General features: G+C 33.1%; 2 protein-coding genes across 2 annotated transcripts; one reads left to right on the top strand and one right to left on the bottom strand.

Annotated features, from left to right (window-relative positions):
• The first annotated feature begins 210 nt into the window (after nt 1–210).
• LOC127073488 (synaptotagmin-5) lies at nt 211–9,955 on the top strand. The gene is made up of 12 exons (XM_051014644.1): nt 211–690; nt 787–835; nt 911–1,031; nt 1,833–1,954; nt 2,515–2,616; nt 2,788–2,862; nt 3,909–3,988; nt 5,544–5,694; nt 5,803–6,033; nt 8,799–9,095; nt 9,326–9,439; nt 9,651–9,955. Exons 1-12 carry the CDS (start codon nt 479–481, stop codon nt 9,795–9,797), a joined length of 1,701 nt encoding a protein of 566 aa, XP_050870601.1. The 5' UTR covers nt 211–478; the 3' UTR covers nt 9,798–9,955.
• Nucleotides 9,956–10,788: 833 nt separating this feature from the next.
• Nucleotides 10,789–16,095, bottom strand: LOC127073490 (bifunctional purple acid phosphatase 26). The gene is made up of 10 exons (XM_051014645.1): nt 15,891–16,095; nt 15,540–15,773; nt 14,786–14,986; nt 14,469–14,580; nt 14,063–14,289; nt 13,259–13,397; nt 11,987–12,207; nt 11,712–11,833; nt 11,462–11,623; nt 10,789–11,155 (listed from the first exon to the last, which is right to left on the bottom strand). Exons 2-10 carry the CDS (start codon nt 15,705–15,707, stop codon nt 11,083–11,085), a joined length of 1,425 nt encoding a protein of 474 aa, XP_050870602.1. The 5' UTR covers nt 15,708–15,773; nt 15,891–16,095; the 3' UTR covers nt 10,789–11,082.
• Nucleotides 16,096–20,936: the final 4,841 nt, after the last annotated feature.

Genomic DNA, 20,936 nt, shown 5'->3' with positions numbered 1-20,936 from the left:
TAATTATTTTTTATATTTTCTCAAATATAAGTGTCTTAAAAAATATCTCAATTTTTTAAAAATATAAAGAAAAATCCAGTTGATCAATTTTATTTCAATCAAACAAAAGGATTACATAGTAAAATTAATTGAAGTTATCGATAAAAACGACCTTAACTTCAAAAAATATTATGATAATGATTGAGCGATTTAATTAGTGGGACGGCGTAAACACGGGGAAAAAAAAGAAACAGAAGAAGATAGCGTGACTTCGTTCCAAGACTTGAAAACGCCGCAAATATTCCATCTAATACACTTTTTCTTCTCTCTCTCTCTCAACTGATTCAACTTCCATCATTATTACTGATCATTTTTCATTTCACTCTTGTAAACTGTAACTATTTTTACTATACTTCATTTTATCAAACTCACACTAAACACACTTTCAACGCCCAATCCTTCGATTTCTCCGGGAAAGGGAAAACGCGATTCTCGCAGAATGGGTTTCATAGTCGGAGTCGTGCTCGGAATCCTAGTCGGCCTTGCCATCATTGTCGCCTTCGTCCGCGCCGAGAATTCCCGCTCCGCCAGACGATCCCAGCTCGCAACCACCATCGCCGCTTTTGCAAGAATGTCGGTAGATGATTCTAGAAAACTCTTACCTGCTCAATTCTACCCTTCTTGGGTCGTTTTCTCTTCCAGACAAAAGTTTAGTCCTCTAATCTTCTTCAATTTCTCTATTCATCAATAATCAATAATGATAATCCTCATTCTCACACTCTTGTTCTTGTCTTCAATTTTTCAGTTAACTTGGCTTAATTCACACCTTACCAAGATCTGGCCCTATGTCAATGAGGTGCCAACTTTATCTTCTCTTCTACATTTATTGCTATTTTTATTTTAATTTTTATTTTTTTTTGCATTTTGTTAGGCCGCTTCTGAGCTTATTAAGACATCGGCGGAACCGATTCTTGAAGAATACAGACCCACGGTTTTGGCTTCTCTCAAATTTTCCAAGTTTACCCTTGGCACTGTTGCACCACAGTTTACAGGTTTGTTCAATTTGTTTCTTTTGTTACTTGTATATCTTTGTTGAAAATTGGGAATGGATGATCTTGTCTCTGTATCAAATGCAACTATCTTGAAAAGCTTAAGACGACAGTGACTATAATTAAGGGCTCGTTTTGATTGATTTATTTGAGTTTATCCGCCGAGATAAACACTTCTGAGACTGTTTAGGAGAGCGTATGAAAACAATTTGATTTGATTTGATTTTATCTTTTGTTATAGAATTAGTTTATAGTTTATACATAGGCACTTAAATGTTAATAGTTTATGCTACAGCGCATCATTAAGTTGTTTAGTCAAGCAAAGCCAAATCCAGTATTAGCACTATATTGTAAAGCTTAAGCTGATATTAGTGACTACATTAATTATTTCAAACTTTAATAATTCTTTATATAATTTGCCAAATGATGGGCTACTAGTTTCCCGTTTTCACTCCAACTCTACAAGTTTTGGTCTCTGCTTCTATCGATGGTGTTGGGAATGATTTCCCGAACTAAATCACCTAGGCCAAGCACCAATGAGTGAAAGTCAAGTAAACTCTCCTGCTCTTCATTTTTACACTCTCCATATTTTGCAGCTTCCCCGTGAAGTGTTCTCTTAAACTCATATCATATGTAATTGAATTGAAGCCTGATAGGATTATATAATTATATGGTTATTTGTTGATTCCTACCTTTTGGCTTTGATTAAGTTGACCCCGTGTAGTGTTTACTAAGGTTAATCTATTGTATACGCGATGCGATACACTTCCTTGAAGCTTTTAATATGTTGATTTTCTTCTTTAGGGGTGTCTATAATTGAAGATGATGGAGATGGTGTTACAATGGAGTTAGAAATGCAGTGGGATGGTAATCCAAGTATTATACTTGATATTAAAACTCTCATTGGTGTTGCTCTGCCCGTGCAGGTATTTTTCTCAGCATTTTTACTGCCATTGCGCATCTGATTAGTACTTTTCTCTAGTAGCTGGTTTGATGACTTCAAATGGTCCAATTTTTTTTTATAAGCTGAAAATTTATAACAACCTTCAAATGGCCGAGTTACTTAGGTTATCGATACTTTTCTTCCTTTCCCTATTTTTAAAGACTCCATGCCAAACAATATCTCTTTTATTTTTACTCAAACAAACTATTTTAGTGCCGAAATTCTTATAATGCACTTAACCAGATGTAATCCAACAAATTGAATGCAATCTTAGAGTTATTGGGTTTTATATAATACTTCAAAGACACTCCATTTATACGAGGATAGAACGGCATTTAAGTGATCGAAGGATATGTTCTCCTCCTCCTTCCTTTGTCACGACTGCTAACATGCATAAAGAATTATAAGGATGATTTTTTACTGCAACCTTTCTAATTGTTTGATGTTAGTCATTGACCACAAGTACTAATATTAAGTTGCCGAGGGTTATTCCTAAAAAAGTGTTATTGTTTGTTTTGTGTTCTTATGCTCTCCATTTTTCAGGTTAAAAATATAGGATTTACAGGCGTCTTCAGGTTGATTTTTAAGCCGCTGGTTGAAGAATTTCCAGGCTTTGGAGCTGTTTGCTATTCACTAAGACAGAAGGTATGGTATATATCCCAAAACTCATTCATCTCCCATTTATTTTACTGCACTAAGATGAAGATTTCAAAGGATTTATCATTTTTTTTGTCGTACAATGGAGCTAAAGTTCTCTATTGTGAAGCTGATGCACATATGTGATATATTTAATCATTTCGGAAAATTAACTTACAGAAAAAGCTGGATTTTACACTAAAAGTCATCGGTGGTGACATATCAGCAATACCGGGATTATACGATGCAATTGAGGTTTGGACTACAACTAATTGTTAATGATGCCCCTTTGCTGCTTTTCATGATTATTTTACCTACCTTAACATCTCTCAATGATGGATATGTCATGTGATCATCATAGAGCACACAATGTTATTTGATAGCCCTTCAAATCTTATTTGAAGCAGAAACTTGTAACTTTAAATCTATTGGCATCTTCAGAGTATCACTATGTTTAGGGGTACTGCATTAATTTTTATTTTTTTTTTAAAGTAATGACTCATACACCTTTTTGTTTTTTGAATGGCCACTCATATACACGAATGTTGTTTAAAGAATGAGTTCTATCAACTCAAATGGATTTCTTGATTCATGTTTTATTTTTCTGATCTGCCATTTATTTTGTTTTCACTACACTATTATTTTATATGAAATGCCAATATTTTAATATTATACTTTGGTAATAGGAAATCAAATTGTTCTCAAGTGAGTTGTCAGAATTGAGGTCTATCTTTTCTTACCGAGTGTCTTCACAATTAACAAAGAGCATACAAGGTGGATTTTGATTTTCACCGGTTGTCAAAAAACATTCAAAAGTTCCTTTTTTGTTAAATACACTAATGAAAGGTTTAGAATTATAAATGCCATTTTGAAATATTAAACAAATATTTTTATAATTATATCTCACTCCCTCACCATCTATTTTCATGTCATTTCACTTTCTCCCCACCTTAATTTTAGCATACATCATACATGTTGTGTGTGTGTGTGTATATATATATATATATATATCCAATTTCTAGTAGTATTAAGTAATAAGATCTAGTGCAGCTGATTTGTCTATGTGTATATTTTGTTTAAGTATTTATATCTACCTCTGTTATTTAGAGGGTCTTAGTTTGTGTATATATAGTGATTGTAATATTAAAATCTATATTTGTATATACCCACAATTGTGATATTTCATTAACAAAATAGTTACTTGTACTTATTATTCTTTCTATTATCTTCTGTTGTATTTCCTTTCTTGTTGGGTGTCTGATTTCCTAATGTTTGTTAATAATTTGGCTTGTAAATAACAGGGGGCGATTCGGGATGCCGTTGAAGATTCTATTACTTGGCCCGTGAGAAAAATTGTACCCATCTTGCCTGGAGATTATAGGTAATAAGTTAAATTAACAAAGGATCACTCAAGTACACTTCAATTTTACTATTGTTGGTTATCTTTTTGTCATCGCTGACCTTCTAAGTAATTGTTGTTTTGGTATATTTTGAAGCTTCTATTTCCATTTTAGTAGAATACGTTCTCTTAGGTTCTATTTAGAATCTTTGACTGTATTTTAGATGAAGTGAAACCATCAGAAGATGGTACATATTAATTTTAGTTAAATTTTAGGAAGGCACTCATTCTTTTTCAAAGCTTTATCAGGAATATGTAAATAAAGTAATAAACCTATTATTTCCTCAAAATAAGTTGATCCAAATACCCATGTAATCTGTAATAATATAAGTGATGATTGAATTATTAATGAGATTCTGGAACTAGTTCGGCGACACAGGTTATAATTACGCCAAATTATCTTTTATTAAATATGCTGTGAAAATGACTAAGATCAAACACACTAAGAAATATGATGTGTAGGACAAAGAACAATGGCAACTAAATTGGAATAAGAACAACGGAAATGAATAAGATCAAACACACCAAGGAATAAAACAATGACAACTAATACTAAATAGTGTCAAACAATAATAATTTAGGAACTAATGTGAAGACAAACCCATAATAACAAGATAAAGAACGAGAATCAACTCACAAAAATTGTTTACCGAGTAACTCTCCTCCTATTGACTACCAATCAAGAGTCTCAACAAGAGATTACAAATGAGTTACAAGAAATTATCTCAACAATGCATAGGAAGACTTCCTAATTTCTATCCATTTGTGACCCAATCTCTCCTCCTCTCAATACATGAATCACTCAATCCCAAGGTGTTTAGAAGTGTTTTCCGACCCTTAGATAACCTCCAAAGATTACCAAACTCTTAGAACAATGAATCCTAAAAAGTTCTCTCTCTCTACAAATCACCTCTTACTAAAAAAAATACCAGAAAAAACCTTAAATACTAGTCGTGCCCTCGTCCAATGCCTCACATTTGAGGAAGATTCAAAATCCTTCAGAAACGGTTTCTCGGAACGCCTCAGATTCCATTCTAAATGCCTCCCGTTCCATTCTAAACGTCCCCGTGTTTGTGGCAAAATAGAATGGGACAAATTTCTGATTTTTTGAGTTTTCTTGAGTCACACTCCACAAAGTAAACTATGGTGATCAGTCAGATTTTGTAGTGCAGTTCATGTGGCTGTATCGGCTGTATCAATCGAATGATATCTTATTTGTTTGACTTATGTTGAAATTAGAGGGTTTACGGTTTAGCTATAGAGACCTAGGAAAAGGACTGATACTAGATTGCTTTTTGTCATACAAAGTATAAAGCACACCAACCCTTGTCTATATTAGTACTAAATTCCTTTTTTTTTTATAAATGCTAAACTCCTATTCTAATTTAGACTTAGTAATCAAGAAATATAATGATTTTATGAGATATTTTCTCTATATTTGAACAAGTTGTTTATCACTGAATTACTTTCACTATGATATTGACAGATTAAATCACAGATTTGTCATTTCAAACCTTTCTTTATTTTCTTGTTCCAGTGATCTGGAGTTGAAGCCTGTGGGGATATTAGAAGTCAAGCTTGTGCAAGCAAAGGATTTAACAAACAAGGATATCATTGGAAAATCAGATCCATATGCTGTATTGTACATACGCCCCTTACGCAACAGAACGAAAAAAAGCAAGACAATTGTAAGTTAGTTTCCTTTTCCTCGCTGTCTCTGTTTCTCACTCCCACTTTCTCAAGCATTTTTTGGTTCTCATTCTTAGAAGTAACTTTAATTTGTTTTCCCCCTCCAGAACAATGATTTGAATCCAATATGGAATGAACACTTTGAATTTATAGTTGAAGATGCCTCGACTCAGCACTTATATGTAAAAGTGTATGATAATGAGGGCTTACAGTCGTCGGAATTAATTGGATGTGCTGACTTAAAGCTTAGTGAACTCCAACCTGGTAAAGTAAAAGATGTGTGGTTGAAGTTGCTCAAGGATTTGGAGATCCAAAGAGATAATAAGAACAGAGGACAGGTAAGAAACCCTATCTTACATACATGGCTTGCTAGATTAAAATTGTTGATTGTCAGGAAGGTTCCTGGTTTAGGTAAGTTTACCTTTCTCATCCACACTATAATGGGTTAGTGAATGCAATCAATTTAGAAGAATGCCTAATGCTGGATAAACCTGAAATTCATACTCTTAATATATATATATATATATATATATATATATATATATATATATATATATATATATATATATATATATATATATATCTTACGGGTATGGTATTTTTATATGAGAATATAAGAATGAATGAACCTTTAGATTTAAATAAATGAGTGAGAGGGGAGAGAATTTTGATAGTCAGAAATATATATATATATATTTCCACTGCCTTTTGACATTAGGATTTAGGGATTCCAATTGATTTTGAAACACTCGAATATCAACTATTTGTCGGGAAATCTAAGCCTTTTCGTTAACTTTTATGTACGTATTATTAAATGTTTTGGTAACAAGGAGTATACTCTATCTAGTCTCCGATATAAGCAAACAAAAATACTCATTTATTGCCTTAATTACAATTTAACTACTTTTACTCTATTTAATTTTTTCATTCTAAAAATTCTCCTAAATTAATATTTGTTTAATTTTTCAAATGACTTTTCTTTTTGTGATAGAATATGTTCCAGTAAAGGGCACACTTTTGAGAATGCACATGTTTTTTTAGATCAAGAAAATTAGTTGCATTGAACTAAATTTCTTTATAAGTTTATACGTTTGCTTATAATTGAGACCGATGGGAGTCTATGAAACAACAATGCGATTTGGATACAACTGAATACAACTATAATATGAATAATTTGAAGATGGAATATAAAAGTAAGGGTAAACAAGCAGATCCTTCCTCAACCAGTAATTTCAGCCATACAAAATTATCAAGGACAAGAAAATATACTAACAAAAGTAATAAAGTCACTTCCAAGCAGGGTCGACATATGTTTTTGAAAGCCATGTGTAGGTTAGGCATGGTTCATCAGTGGCTAGCAAATGGGGCCCTTTTTTTCCACAGTTTAACTCTGACAAATATTTTATGATGCCCTATTTAGCTGGAGTGTAACAGTTGAAAATTTTGGATCCTTTGCGTAGTCCTCCTTGTATACCCTCAAAGATGACCCCACTTCCAAATTACCTACCAATGCAATCATTATATGTGTTATGTCCATTTATGCAAACTTTATATATAGCATAAAAACTTAGAACACATAATCTAGACTATTTTGTAGTTGAAGTCAAAGTCCCATATACTCAACAATGAGAAGGACTTGTGGTCTTACAAATTATAGAAACCACTCTCAATGAGGTTTTCAATCAGTAATTAGTAATAAGTAGTTCAATTTTTTTGTGGTATAAGTGTTAAAAAAGTCATTTTCAATCATATGTCAAACAATGCAAAAATAACACATTGACAATTTTAAACCATGACGATACAGTGATATATCTTATAATGCTCAATGATTTCATATATTTACGTTTACAACAGTCTTATGATTAACAAAAATCAGTCACACCCATTTCACATTTTTAGCTCATAATGGCAAAGAAAAATCTTGGTCACTGTTGCAACACATTGGTTACATTTTTAACAAAAGTTGCTTCTTAACTAGGCAGTATTATAAAAGGTTCTAGCTGCTCGAGTTGTTTCTTTTCACATATTTTGAATTTTAATAATTGTGCCACACATGAAAAATATGAATATATTAACTGCAGTAAAAGATGTGAGAGGATTTAAAGTAAGTTTATTTCTAAATTGAGTAAATAAGATTATAATTTATTTTATTGTGCATCCTATATCTATTGAAAATATAGAACACTCATATTGGTGTTTAAACAATGTACAAGGTTTCTGAGTGTTAGAAAACAACTTTAGGTTGCATTCTGATGAGTGAGGAGGACCTTAAACAACAAGTTCTGTCCTTCGTGGATTGTCACAACTGACATGGTCTATAAGCATTTTCGGACAGAATATAAGAAAAATTGGCATGGTTGCGCCATGCATAGATTGGTTTTACAGGCTATGTTATAATTATCCTGGTTGCTCCATGTGAAAAGTATGTAGATATGCATTTAGAAACTCATCCTGTGCAAATCTCGTACTTTCATGCACATTTGTGAGTTGTAAGCACAAGTGTTCATGTGCAAGTTCAAGTAAGTTCACAAACCTCAGACACCTTTTATTTGCCGGAACTTAGTAACTTAGATTTCTTTATTTGCTTAACATCTTTTAGATTGTTGAAGTTAATTTTAAGTTTTAATTTTAGAGGATGTTTACATGGATCATAGGGGGGGAGGATAGATCATGGACATACCACATGCTAACATATAGGACTCAATTCAATAAAAATATCAAACGCTAAAATAATATAATTGCATATATATTATAAAAACTAAGCATAAATACATAATTACTTGTGAAAAGAATTCAAAAGAATGTATCTAAGAAGTGATTAGTTTTATCTATATTGGTATTACAATATTAATTAAAAAAAAATAGCTCTTGAAACATTTTTCAAACTTCTGAGTCGTTAACTGTTGTGGTGCTGCTCAGGAGCTTCATATTTCTTACATCCAAATTACTAGTCAATATGGATTTATATTCATTTCTTAGTTTGTAAAAAATGTTGAAACAACCCAATCAAAATCTTATCAAGAGCTTTTGAAATGAAAAGTAATTTCACCTAATAGTGAAGTAAAGTTAGACATGCTATATAACTATTGTTCTTTCTGTTTAGGTACATTTGGAGCTTTTGTATTGTCCTTATGGCACAGAGAATAGCTTTACCAACCCATTTTCTCCCAGCTACTCAATGACATCCTTGGAAAAGGTTATTAAAAGTTCAACTAATGGAATGGAGTCTAATGGAAGTGAAAATGAAGCTGCACAGAAGAAAAAAGAGGTTATTATTAGAGGAGTTCTTTCTATTACTGTGATATCAGCCGAAGACTTGCCTGCAGTTGATTTCATGGGGAAATCTGATCCTTTTGTTGTTCTTACATTGAAGAAAGCAGAAACAAAGAACAAAACAAGGGTAAGATTTTGGCGGACCAAAAACCACAAATAGCATTGACTTTTTAACCATTTTGAGAATGAGAGATCAATTTTCAACTGTTATTGGTGATGAACTTTATTAACCATGTTAAGATATTTTTTCCTTATTCGGGGTTGGGGAAAGATATCTATAATGGACATCCCTTTTGAGTTTTGTGGCACTATTTATCAACAGAATAACTTAACCGTGAAAATTTGTTAATTTCTCAGGTTGTGAACAACAGCTTGAATCCTGTTTGGAATCAAACATTTGACTTTGTTGTAGAGGATGGATTACATGATATGCTACTTGTTGAAGTTTATGACCATGACACCTTTGGAAAGGTAATAATTTTTGCACGTTGAATTGGTTACAAAGATTGCCTTTTTTTATTACATTCTCCATTCCAAAATAACTGTGGACTCAACATTATTAAAGAAGTGTTGAATTTAAACACAATGCCATAAGTGCAAATAAACTACATGTTTAGTCATGATGGATTCTTATAGTTTATAATTTTGTTCACTTGTTGAGTTCTAATCCTAATTGATGTAGGACTATATGGGCAGAGTGATATTGACGCTTACCAGAGTGATATTGGAAGGAGAATACAAAGAACGTTTTGAGCTAGATGGTGCAAAATCTGGCTATTTGAATTTGCATCTCAAGTGGATGCCACAATCAATTTACCGTGATTCTTAAATTTTCCTTTCTAGTTTCTGATCACTTCATAGAGGATTGTAGTTTGTGGATATATTGTCACCTATTTGTTGTGCACATTGTATCTTGATACACTTACAGCAAGCAATGTAAATTCTTGTATCATTAGACCTAGTAAAGACATACACATTTCTATATCAGATTATCCTTTCCATTGTGGAGCCTATGTAGTTTTTAACATGACTTTAATTTTGATAGGTGTAGGAGACAAATTACAACTTTGGAAATGGTTATGATAATAATCGAACATTTTTTGTGATCAAATTGGTTTGTGACTAAACGACAATTTAATGATAGTTTATATGAATTAATCATTTTAATATCTTGTTAAGTCAGTTAATTGTAAAAAAATATATTTTTTATTTTAAAGTGATGTAGTTTTGTTCACTTTTAAAAGGTAAAATTATGACCAAGACTAGACATATACTCAACAATATCTTTATAGGAATTTGAGCATTTGCAGTGAAATGTTAACCTATTTTATTGGACTGTTACTAAAATTATTTTTAAGGATACATTAGAGAAAAGACACACATTTTAATTAGAGGGCCGACACTATCATTTGACAATCAGATGCATGCTCTAAAAGATAATCTTCCGTGTATGCTTACTAACATTGCACAAAGTGTAGTACACAGTGAAACAGTTCTTAAAAATGTAACTAGTATTTTCCACCAAAAGTTTCGTAGCTAACGTATATGTGAAACTCATCTTAAAGTAAATCCACTCCCTATATATCTAATGATAATGGATTCTTAATGAAAGTGTCCCGTCAATAATTTGGAATCGCTGATCTCAGTGGTTGGTTCGTTGCATGCATTATGCCACTTTTTGTGATTTTAAAGTGCAAAAGCCTTTGATTGTTATAACGTAAATGCCCTAGAAGATTGGAATGCGAATTTCATTTTTCCATCTCCTAACTTTTCTTTAAATAGCAAAGCAGTTGATTATAAATAAATTGAACAGGCAAACATATCAAAGAATATTTTTGTCTGAAGCATTTTTCTCTTAATACAAACATATCAGTTCAACATTTTATTAGCACTGAACGATAGTACATGCAAACATTTCTGACAACCAACATTTTATTAGCACTGAACGATAGTACATGCAAACATTTCTGACAACCAACATTTCACTCACTCCGAGACTATTGAGCAGCATATATTAATCAGGAGGCACGTTTTAATTCTTTGCAGAACGTCAAATATGAGATTTCTTCGAATTCTTATTAACTGCTGGCAACTTCTTCAATAACGAATTCTTATTAACTGCTGGCAACTTCTTCAATAACTTTCAATAGAAAATGCTTCAGTTTTCTTCTTCTCCTATTATTTCCCCTGCATAACCAGAATTCAACCATGTGGATTATCCTCTGAATGAACATAATCACTACTTTATAATACACACCAAACATCTAACAGGAAATCGGATTAATGATTTAATCCTCCTCTAAACTGACCCATTCACTTTAGACAATACAGTAAATAATCTCAACTTCTGTTTAAAAAATAAAAAACGAGCAATGATTTTAAACTCATCGACAATTTTCAATCATGTAATTCATCACAACAGAAAGACAATGACAGATTTTTCCCTGCTACTATCTGTGATAGCTAAGCCAAGAAAATGGTTAGTGAACCTACCAATACTGGTTATGCAATATGAATGAATCAGTTGAAACTTTCTTGCCATCATCATTGCGGTTCCAGTGGTAAATAGCATGGGTTCTATTTTTTATCTCCAATGTGGAGTGTCCATAGCTTGCTTCACGATATGCTGAGTATTCTGGCTGAGGATCTCTAAACCTTCACGACCAATAACAAAATTAAAACATGTGCAATATGTTTGACAAATGCATACACATGACAAATTGATTTGTTTAAGTTAAGTTACCTAGAAGCAAGACCTTCTTGATTTCCTCCATCTCCAACTGTTATGTACACAGGTGCTGATTTGTCAGCTACTGGATACCGCATCCCGCTTGTTATGTTGTAATCTGTATTGGAGACTCGATACTGAAAGCAGGACAGAAACATTGGACACATAAGAATCCAATTTGACATCACATGACTAAAGAAGCATTTCGCCTAAGCTAGCAACACCAAAATAACATGCAACTTCATGTATTGTGCAAGGAACAAAAACATGAGCAGGGATGAAAAACATACCGATCTTTCATAAGCATGGACGTGGCCAGCAAAGATTACGTCAACCTTATATTTGATGAACCAGCTCTCGAAAACCACTCGCATGCTTTCACCTTCCATATAGTGAGCTTCATTAGAGTTGTAGATCGGCACATGCATGAGAACAATGAGCCAAGGTGTCTTTTCCCTATCAACCCGAGTCAGCTCTTCAGCGAGCCATTTATATTGTGGTGTATACTTCACTGTTATGAAAGATCAATGTGTTATAAAGTGTAAAAAAGAAGGCAAACAACACTTTCAAAAGAAGACTACGTATACTTCGATAAAAGGTGGCAATTGACAAGCATACATATTGACAGTGACCTTTTCAATCAAAACAGAAATACCTCTCAAACAATGTGCATATTCTTAAGGCCTACAAACATTAGAATGCAGGTCATTGTCATTCTTAATGACAGACTAACTACAATCTATCACTTGATCCCTAAGGTGGAGAAGTAAATATCTTTACTTAATCGTTTCCCATGGTTTCCTTCTTGGAAGGGGACAGAGAGTTTTGCTTTTATTTAGGGAACTTTATTTTTGTTTCTTTATTAGTGATCAATATTCAATAGCACATGTTTGCCAAGAAGAATAAACACCTATGCGTAGTGCTTTACTATGTTGTTAATCTCAGAAAGCATCGCGTAGCACCGACTTCCTAAAATGCTATAGTGGTAATAGCACGATAGCCGCTATTGCAATGATTAAAAATTATGGTACAAAGTAAATATAACTGCTTTAAAAAAATACACAATTAAAGAGACTTCCATACTTGATAATTAAAGAATCAAAAGTACAAAACAATAAAACTTATACAGAGTAGAAAAACATAACATATCTGAACCAAAAGTAAGAACATATCGATTGCATGATAGCAAGAACATAATAGAATGAAGAACATAATATTACTCTTAAAAGGGTCCGAATTGACATTTATACGCATTGAGAAATTTCAACTCAAAACCCAAATAGTGGTTGCACTAGCGGTTTGGGGCTGCAACACTACAACCGCTATAGTTGAGAGTGGCTCGCGGGCCAAAAGCGCCGAACCTTACCATCGCTACGCTATTCCGCTATAGCGCACTATTAACAACATAGGTGCTTTAAAATGAGAAACAAAGATTATAACTAAAACTCAAAAGGAGGAGCATACAAGTTTTTTTACACCTATGAAATGCTAACCTAGCAAAAGAATATAATTGTCAAACATGTAAGAAATATTAATAATTAGAGAAAGAGGAGATTAGTTACCATATGGTGAATAGCTGGATAGTACAATTATATGAGCAGAAGCACGCCTGATTGCGTACCAAAGGGGGCTGCTGCTATTGGACGCCAAATAGGGAGTAGTATATCGTTGAAGATAGGACTTGAACGGGACAACTTCTCCCTGATCAAGCAGATTTATTTCAGAAAATTAGAGTTAAGTTCGTAACCTACATAATTCTAAGATTTGAAGTTTTCAACATGGGCAACAGGAGAAAGTTGAAGCTTTATACTAAAAGAAGCTTCACAAAGGTCAAGTTAATACAACAAATCTGAGCAACATTTACTTCAGCATATCATATGAAGAGCGACTTGAATGTAATAGGAAACAGCTCTTTATTTACAAAATAAGTTTTTTTTCCACTTGACATTTGGGATATCTTAAGCTACCTGCTTACTTCCAAAATTCCAATGGAATGGAAAAGTTTTCTGCAACACTATAGGAACAGAAAGGATGACATAAACCAGAAGATCTATAATGCAATCTATCGTATAAGTCTCCAGTCAGCTAAATCAATTTTGGTAAACATGAATGCAACAATTAGGCTTTTCCATGGGTAACAACTAACTAGAACACAATACTGGGAGACTTAAAAGTATGCTGACAGGTGCAATGATCATGCATACCACTGAGAAAAGGAACAAACCAGTCCAGACATTGTAGTTTAGATGAAAACATGCACATGTCTCTCATACTTTCCGATGCCAAAAATGGGAAAACTGAAAAACTATTTTACTGGTCCAGAAAATAAATATAAATATAAAAATAAAACTTGTTTAGTACTCTACCATGTAAGGAAAGTACTCTATTTCATGGTTTCCAGTATTCCATATCCATGGCTGATATGCTGTACTCTTCTCAACGAATCGGCCCCATGTATCCCACCGTAAACCAACATCACTGTACTTATACCTATCAGCATAAGACAGATCTCCAACAAATAGAACAGTCTGTGCTTTACTCTCCATATAGTGCTCAAGAGTGGAAAGAGAATTAAATGTTTGCCCCAAATCACCTAAAAAGAAGATATAATTATTCATTTTGGAGATCAGCAAAGTTAAAATTATTAGAAATCAAAGCAAACTGAAATATTGATAGATAATAGTTTATGAAGTAGACACAAAGTCTGCAATTAAGGATGCAAAAGATTATGTTCTAGTAGAAGAGCATATGTGGGGAAAACAAACAACATACCAATGATCCCAAATTTGTAAGGGACATCTGGTTCAACTTTGGGAGGTGTTTCGAACCAAAATTCTCGAGAAGAATCACCACTTCCAATTCTGTAGTAGTATTTGGTACTATGCTGAAATGTAGAAATGACTGAATCAAGTGAATAAATGCATTCAACACATCAAAAAATGAGAACTATATACAAGTGCTATTATTCGAAAAATGAAAACATATGATGTCTTCTTAGTTAGATTCCACTTTTCAATTTATTTCACTTTTGACATTCGAAATAAAATAACATGAATGATAATTCTACTCTCCTAATTTGAAACAAGTACCTCAAGGCCCTCAACAAGACAATGATGAATGTAACCGGACTTGTATTCGCCGAGAGTGTAATTTGAAACTGTGCCTTTTGCACTAGCATGAAATTTTTCCTCTGATGTGCCAAATTGTACATGGCTGGACCCTGGTTCATCTGGGGTCACCCATGAGACTATTACTGCTCTTCCTTCATAATCACCTTGTGTGATATGCACCTACAGTGGGGAAAAAACAACGCAGCAAATGATAAGTTTATAATACTGATGCGATGAAATCCTGATCAAGTAAGCCATCTCTAGTCCAAGTGTCTACCACTGGAATATTTTTCATGTAACCATGAGAATAACATCACTATTTGCCTATTCAAAAACATAAAATTCTTTGATGAGCTAGTGTATATTTTATTCCTTTTAAAAAATAACTAACTAATAAATAAAAGTAAGCACATCCGAATATAAACTTTAAAGTGGAACTAATAAATTTTATTCCTCAAAAGCTACCAATTATGGAAAGCAGAATCAATTCTCCTCGAGAGATGAAGAATCAATTTTAACTTTTAAGTGCTCCCACCATGAAACCAAATACCCACTAAGAAATCAAGAGAGCTTATGGATATGACATAAACTGTTTCAATAAGCTCTATCAAACAATCTTATGAGTATCTGAAACAGATAAAGTAAAATAAATGAATAAAAATTCAAAACAGATCCCAAAAAGCAGAGAAAGGGAATAATATATAATAAAATGATTGTAAGTTGTAAGACATACTTGTTGAGGTGCATTATGACCGTTTGGAACTGCAAATGCTTCATGATCAAGTGGGATATCAACAGATGGCCACTCTGACCTAACAAAAGAACTGGTGACCCCTTTCCTTGCACATCCATCTCTGATAGAGGTGAAGAACACAAAAGAAACAAGAACAAAATGAAGCATCTCTGTATATCCGTGAACACACACAGCGAGCGTTTCGTCTTTATCAACCTACGGAGTATAAACTACCTGCATCAAAGAATCCAAAGGATAATCAATACAATATGTTCACGGATCCAATCAATTTGATACGATCAACAATTGCAATTTCCCAAATCAAACACTATTGGAGAGAGAGAAGGTTACCGTGAGTTGAAGCATTTGCAGAAGGAGTGAGTGAAGTAATGATTGAGGGAAACGTTGCTTATAAGAGAAGTTGGATGAGACACGTGTCACCATTGATTTGGTCCAAATCTTCCTACTTGCTCTCTCTCTTGTTGTCTGTTACATCGCCTATTAATGCTCGAGTATGCAGAGTCAAATCATTTGTTACATTTGTCTAGTTATGTAAGGACACAGGTGAGTCCTACATTTGTTCACGTATAAAAGATGAGTCCTAATTATTAGCTTATCTCACGAATTATTTTTATATAAATAAAACAAAATTGTATCAACTTAGTTATTCTCGTACTCAAATAATTTAAAGTTAATTTATTTTAGTTCATTAGCGATTTTTTTTTATTTTAAAATAAATAAATTATCTCATACATCATCATTTATTTTATTACCTCTACAATGTATTATCTCTGTCTCATAAAAAATATCTCATTTATATTTTTTCTCTGTTTTAAAATAATTGTCCATTTACAATATCAATGCAATTTTTATTATTATTTTTCTAATAAAATATTCATATTTATTAACTTTTATTTTATCCAACCACTCTTTTAACTATAATTAATAGGGGTATTGTAATAAATAATATTTGTTTTATCATCAAAACCAACATATCCAATGATTTCCTTAAGAATCCTGAAATATTCAAATATGACATTTTTTATAAGACGGAGGGATTATCATTTTTAACTAAATTATCTTTGTATAAATAATTTATTGACTTAAATTAGAGCTGTCAAATAGACCGGTCCAATCCAGAGGACCAAAACATATAAGGAGATTTCTTAATGCATCTTATATGTTTCTTACGCATCACATAAAATTTCTAAAATGTCATAAGTTTTCGAAGATGCATCTTAGGACACACCAAACACACACTCAACACATATTTTGAGTGGCGTCCTATAAGTTGAATTTTTTAAAATCTCCGATATATTTCATAATTTATCAGTTTAGTATACTTTCCAGAGATGTATATCCGAAAGATTGGATAGAGTTTTAAAATATTTTGTCAGCTTTAAATGCCATATATTTTCGGAGATGCATCTCCGAAATAATCTGATGAAAGTCACAACTGCATGATCACACAACCATTGTTTCCAATGTTGTTTTCTTCTACAAACCCTCACCAAAAACTCCTCAATTCTTAATCCACTTTTCACTCCAAATCTCTTATCTTGTGTTTCATCACATCAAAGTGATAAAAAAAATAGAATTTCAAATAAATATCTTTTATTTCACACTATATTGCTTACATTAATGGTGTTATTTGTCTGAAAAACGTGTGTTTTGTCTGAAAATGTATCTCAGAAACAAGTATGAACTTTTCTAGAGATGCATTTTCGGAAGTAGCTTGTGTTTATTTTCCAATTCTGTTTCCTACAATTTAGCGCTTATAAACTGTTATGTTCTAATTCTTTTCATTAGATATGATGCACCCCAACATTTTCCCCAAACAAGTTGTTTCTCCAAATGTCCAAGGTGTTGTTGTGAAGGCGGTAAATATTGGCAACCAATTTAAAAACAAGCAAGAGTTTGAATCTCGTGATCAAATGCTTCAATGGATTCGTTTGGAGGCCTCCAAGGTTGGATTTGACGTGGTTATCAGAAGGTATGATAATGGTTCAGATATAAGATATGCTTTTGTGACAATGACGTGCGAAAGAAGTGGGAAATATAGAACTCTTCTACGGAATTTTAAAAGAGACGATATCGGTTCAAGAAAATGTAAGTGTCCCTTTAAGGTGCGTGGTTACATGTTGACAAACAAAACCTGGAAATTTAATGTTGTTAGAACAAGATTTGGTTATGCATATATATCTTGAGGTTTGATGATAACAATGTTGTATTTGTGTGAGAACAATTTTGATACCCTAATGGTTTGTTATTATATAACTTTAACAACCAGTTCTGATTCTGATCATATGATGTGCAACATCATCAGTTTTTGAAATTTGTGTCCCAAATCCGCTTCTGCGCTGCAATTAGAAGTTCTGAAAGATGTCAATATTGCTGTTGCAATGTTCTTTCTGCTTCTGTGTTATTTCATCCATCAGAAGCTTCTGAGGAGACACTATATTGTTGTTGCAATCTCTCAGTTTTTGCTTCTTGATGTGACTTTAATCACCAAACTTCTGAAGAATGACAAGCTTCTGAAGTTGTGTTATATAGATGAAGATTATGAAGATCTCAAGACAGACGATTGAAGTTATCAAGGTTCTGACTGAGGATTCTGAAGACTTTGAAGATACTAAAGAACTCAAGCCAGACTACTGACGCTGTCAAGGTTTTGACCCAAGGTTCTGAAGTTTTTGAATCTAGCTCTCTACTTCTTCACTTCATGCTTTAATCATCTTTTATCAGAAGCCAATGAATCTGAAGATAAGATCAAATGGGAACGTGATCAAATAGAACATGCTACAAATCAAACAACCTTTTCACTACCTGATTTTGTGGGCACGGACTGTGATATTCATCACACCTACCACTGAATTTATGGGTGAAAGGACAATACATGATATCATTCCTTTCTCATCCAACAATGAACAACCGCTCAAGGAGCTTTCCCCATTTTTCCCTCCAAGGGTCACATACTTACTCTATATAAGCATGCATTGGAGACTTGAAGAAAACGCTGATCAACACAAGTATTTTGACAAGATATTTTTCTTTGTGAAAAGGTATCATCTTTTGTATACAGTGTTCTTTAAGTATTTGTTATTCATTTGTGTAAAATCTGCTTGTGTAGAAGTATCTTGTAACACACTAAATATTCTTCAAACTATTTGTTTGAATCCTTAAGGAGGTTATCCTTGAGAAGACAAAGAAAGTTGTTCTTTGTGAGTCCTTAAGGAGACTAAGGTTTAGTTGGATCCTTGAGAAGACAAAGAAGGTTATTCTTTGTGTTTATTGTAATCTGCTGAGTATAGGGGATTAAGACCTTGTGTATAAGGTAAAATCACCTTGGCAGGTGGGCTGGATTAACTTTGAGTTCAAGCGAACCAAGATAAAAATCATTGTGTTTTTATCTCTTTGTTATTAACTTGTTAGTGGTGTTTTGTTTTTTTGGAAAAAACTTTTGCTTGTAAAACCCAATTCAAATACCTCTTTCTTGTGTTTTTCACACTTTCAAATGTCATATGTGGTTTGCATAACCATGATTTATGTGCAAATTAGCCGACCATCCTAGTGTGTGTCGGCTCATGTCAGAAGAGAAAGAATGCGTTGCTGACATTACATTGAATTTGGTTCAACAAAAAAATTTACTTGCAACATTGAAACGGAAAAGACCCGAAAATATATCAAATATCAAGCAAGTGTATAATATTTGGTACCAAACTAATAAGGTGCTTAGGGGGGATAGAACTGAAATGCAACAACTCTTGAAATTGTTGAATGATAACATTTATATGTCTAGGTACCGAACGTGCGAGGATGGAGTTACTGTTAGAGATATATTTTGGACTCATCCTGATTCCATAAAGTTGTTCAAGATGTTTCCTACTGTGCTCATATTTGATTCAACCTACAAAACTAACAAGTATAGACTTCCATTATTGGAAATGGTTGGTATTACCTCAACTAAGAAGACATATTATATTGGGTTTGCATTTCTGATAACATGAAATTATATCATATTTTTGGACTCGATTTAATTAAATTATATTATTATTTGTTTCGATTTATTTTATATTATTCGATATTACTTGGTATTTTCCTTCTATTTATCTCAGGTCACACTATTTGAAGCATAAGTGAAAAAGGAAGGAAAGAGGGTGCAAAAAGAGGATGAAAAAGGCATTCCACCAAAGCCCAGCCCACAACTACAAAGGAGATGCGCTGAGAGGCTGTGACGAGCGCCACGCATGGTGTGACGAGCGTCACGCCTTGCTACTTTGTGTTACGAGCGTAACACATGGTGTGACGGACGTCACACCCCACTCCTATATTTTTGGCTTTGACGCATCCACGAAGTACACTTTGAAGCAGTCAGCCAAACGTGCCAAATTTTGCTCCAACAAACTTTTCTCCACGGATCCCTCATTCAAAACCAAGTCTCCCTTGATTTTCTCAACCACCAAAACCAAGTCTCCCTTGATTTTCTCAACCACCAAGACCAAATGAACACTATATAAAGGACCCAAATGGGAAAAATTGGGGACGGTCTACTTTTACATTTTTTTACGCTCTGCAATTTAGTTTTCAGCTTTCTAGCTTTTAGCATTTTTTTCTTTTTCAGCAACCTTGTTTCTGTTGCCATTATTTTTACAGCATTATATTTTTTTCAGCATTCCATATTTTTCTTCAGCAATTTATTTCCTTTGTTAGTTTAATTTTTTAGGCATTCAATTAATTTTCTCACAATAGTTTCTACGCCGGAAACTATTGTGTAACTTTAACTAGATCTAACCTTACGTTAGATCATAGTATTTTATTCCTTCGCCTTTATTTTACTGTCTGATCGAAGATTGTGAAGAACAAACCCAACCGGTCTGTGGTGGAGTGTTCAAGACTGCTATTTAATTTCTCAGGTTCTTTAATTATTGTTTGAATTTATATATGCCCTGCTTTATTGTTGATTTATATTATTTGCCTGAAATGAATTTGTTTATGCATGATAATTATTTAGATATGTTTAGCATGTCTGGCTAATTTATTTAGGTATCGGTATGTAAAGTAAGCGGAATGATGGAATCAAAACTAAATTGGTTTAATTAAGTTTAAAATTAAAATCACTCTTTTTACGGTCTCAATTTACAGGTTTAATAACAAGGTTTTTGTACGAAAGTAAAAGACATAAAGAAGTTAAAAGCAATAGAACGAGAGTTTGAGTTTTTAACTGGACAGTGTAAATTGGACATTAATTCTAAATCAGGGTGAAAACAATTTTTAGAATTAATTAAATTCTAATCTTTTTCAAAAAGTATTTTTAAAAGTTAAATGCGAGAACGAGAGTTAAGCATTTGAATTTAATTATATAATCTAAGTCAACAGAGCGAGAGTTTGAGACGAGGA

The sequence above is a fragment of the Lathyrus oleraceus genome, chromosome 4 (genome assembly GCF_024323335.1).
Source record: "Lathyrus oleraceus cultivar Zhongwan6 chromosome 4, CAAS_Psat_ZW6_1.0, whole genome shotgun sequence".
Taxonomy (NCBI): Eukaryota; Viridiplantae; Streptophyta; class Magnoliopsida; order Fabales; family Fabaceae; genus Lathyrus; species Lathyrus oleraceus.
Note: the sequence above shows the minus strand (reverse complement) of the source record. Positions and strands in the feature narration are given on the sequence as shown.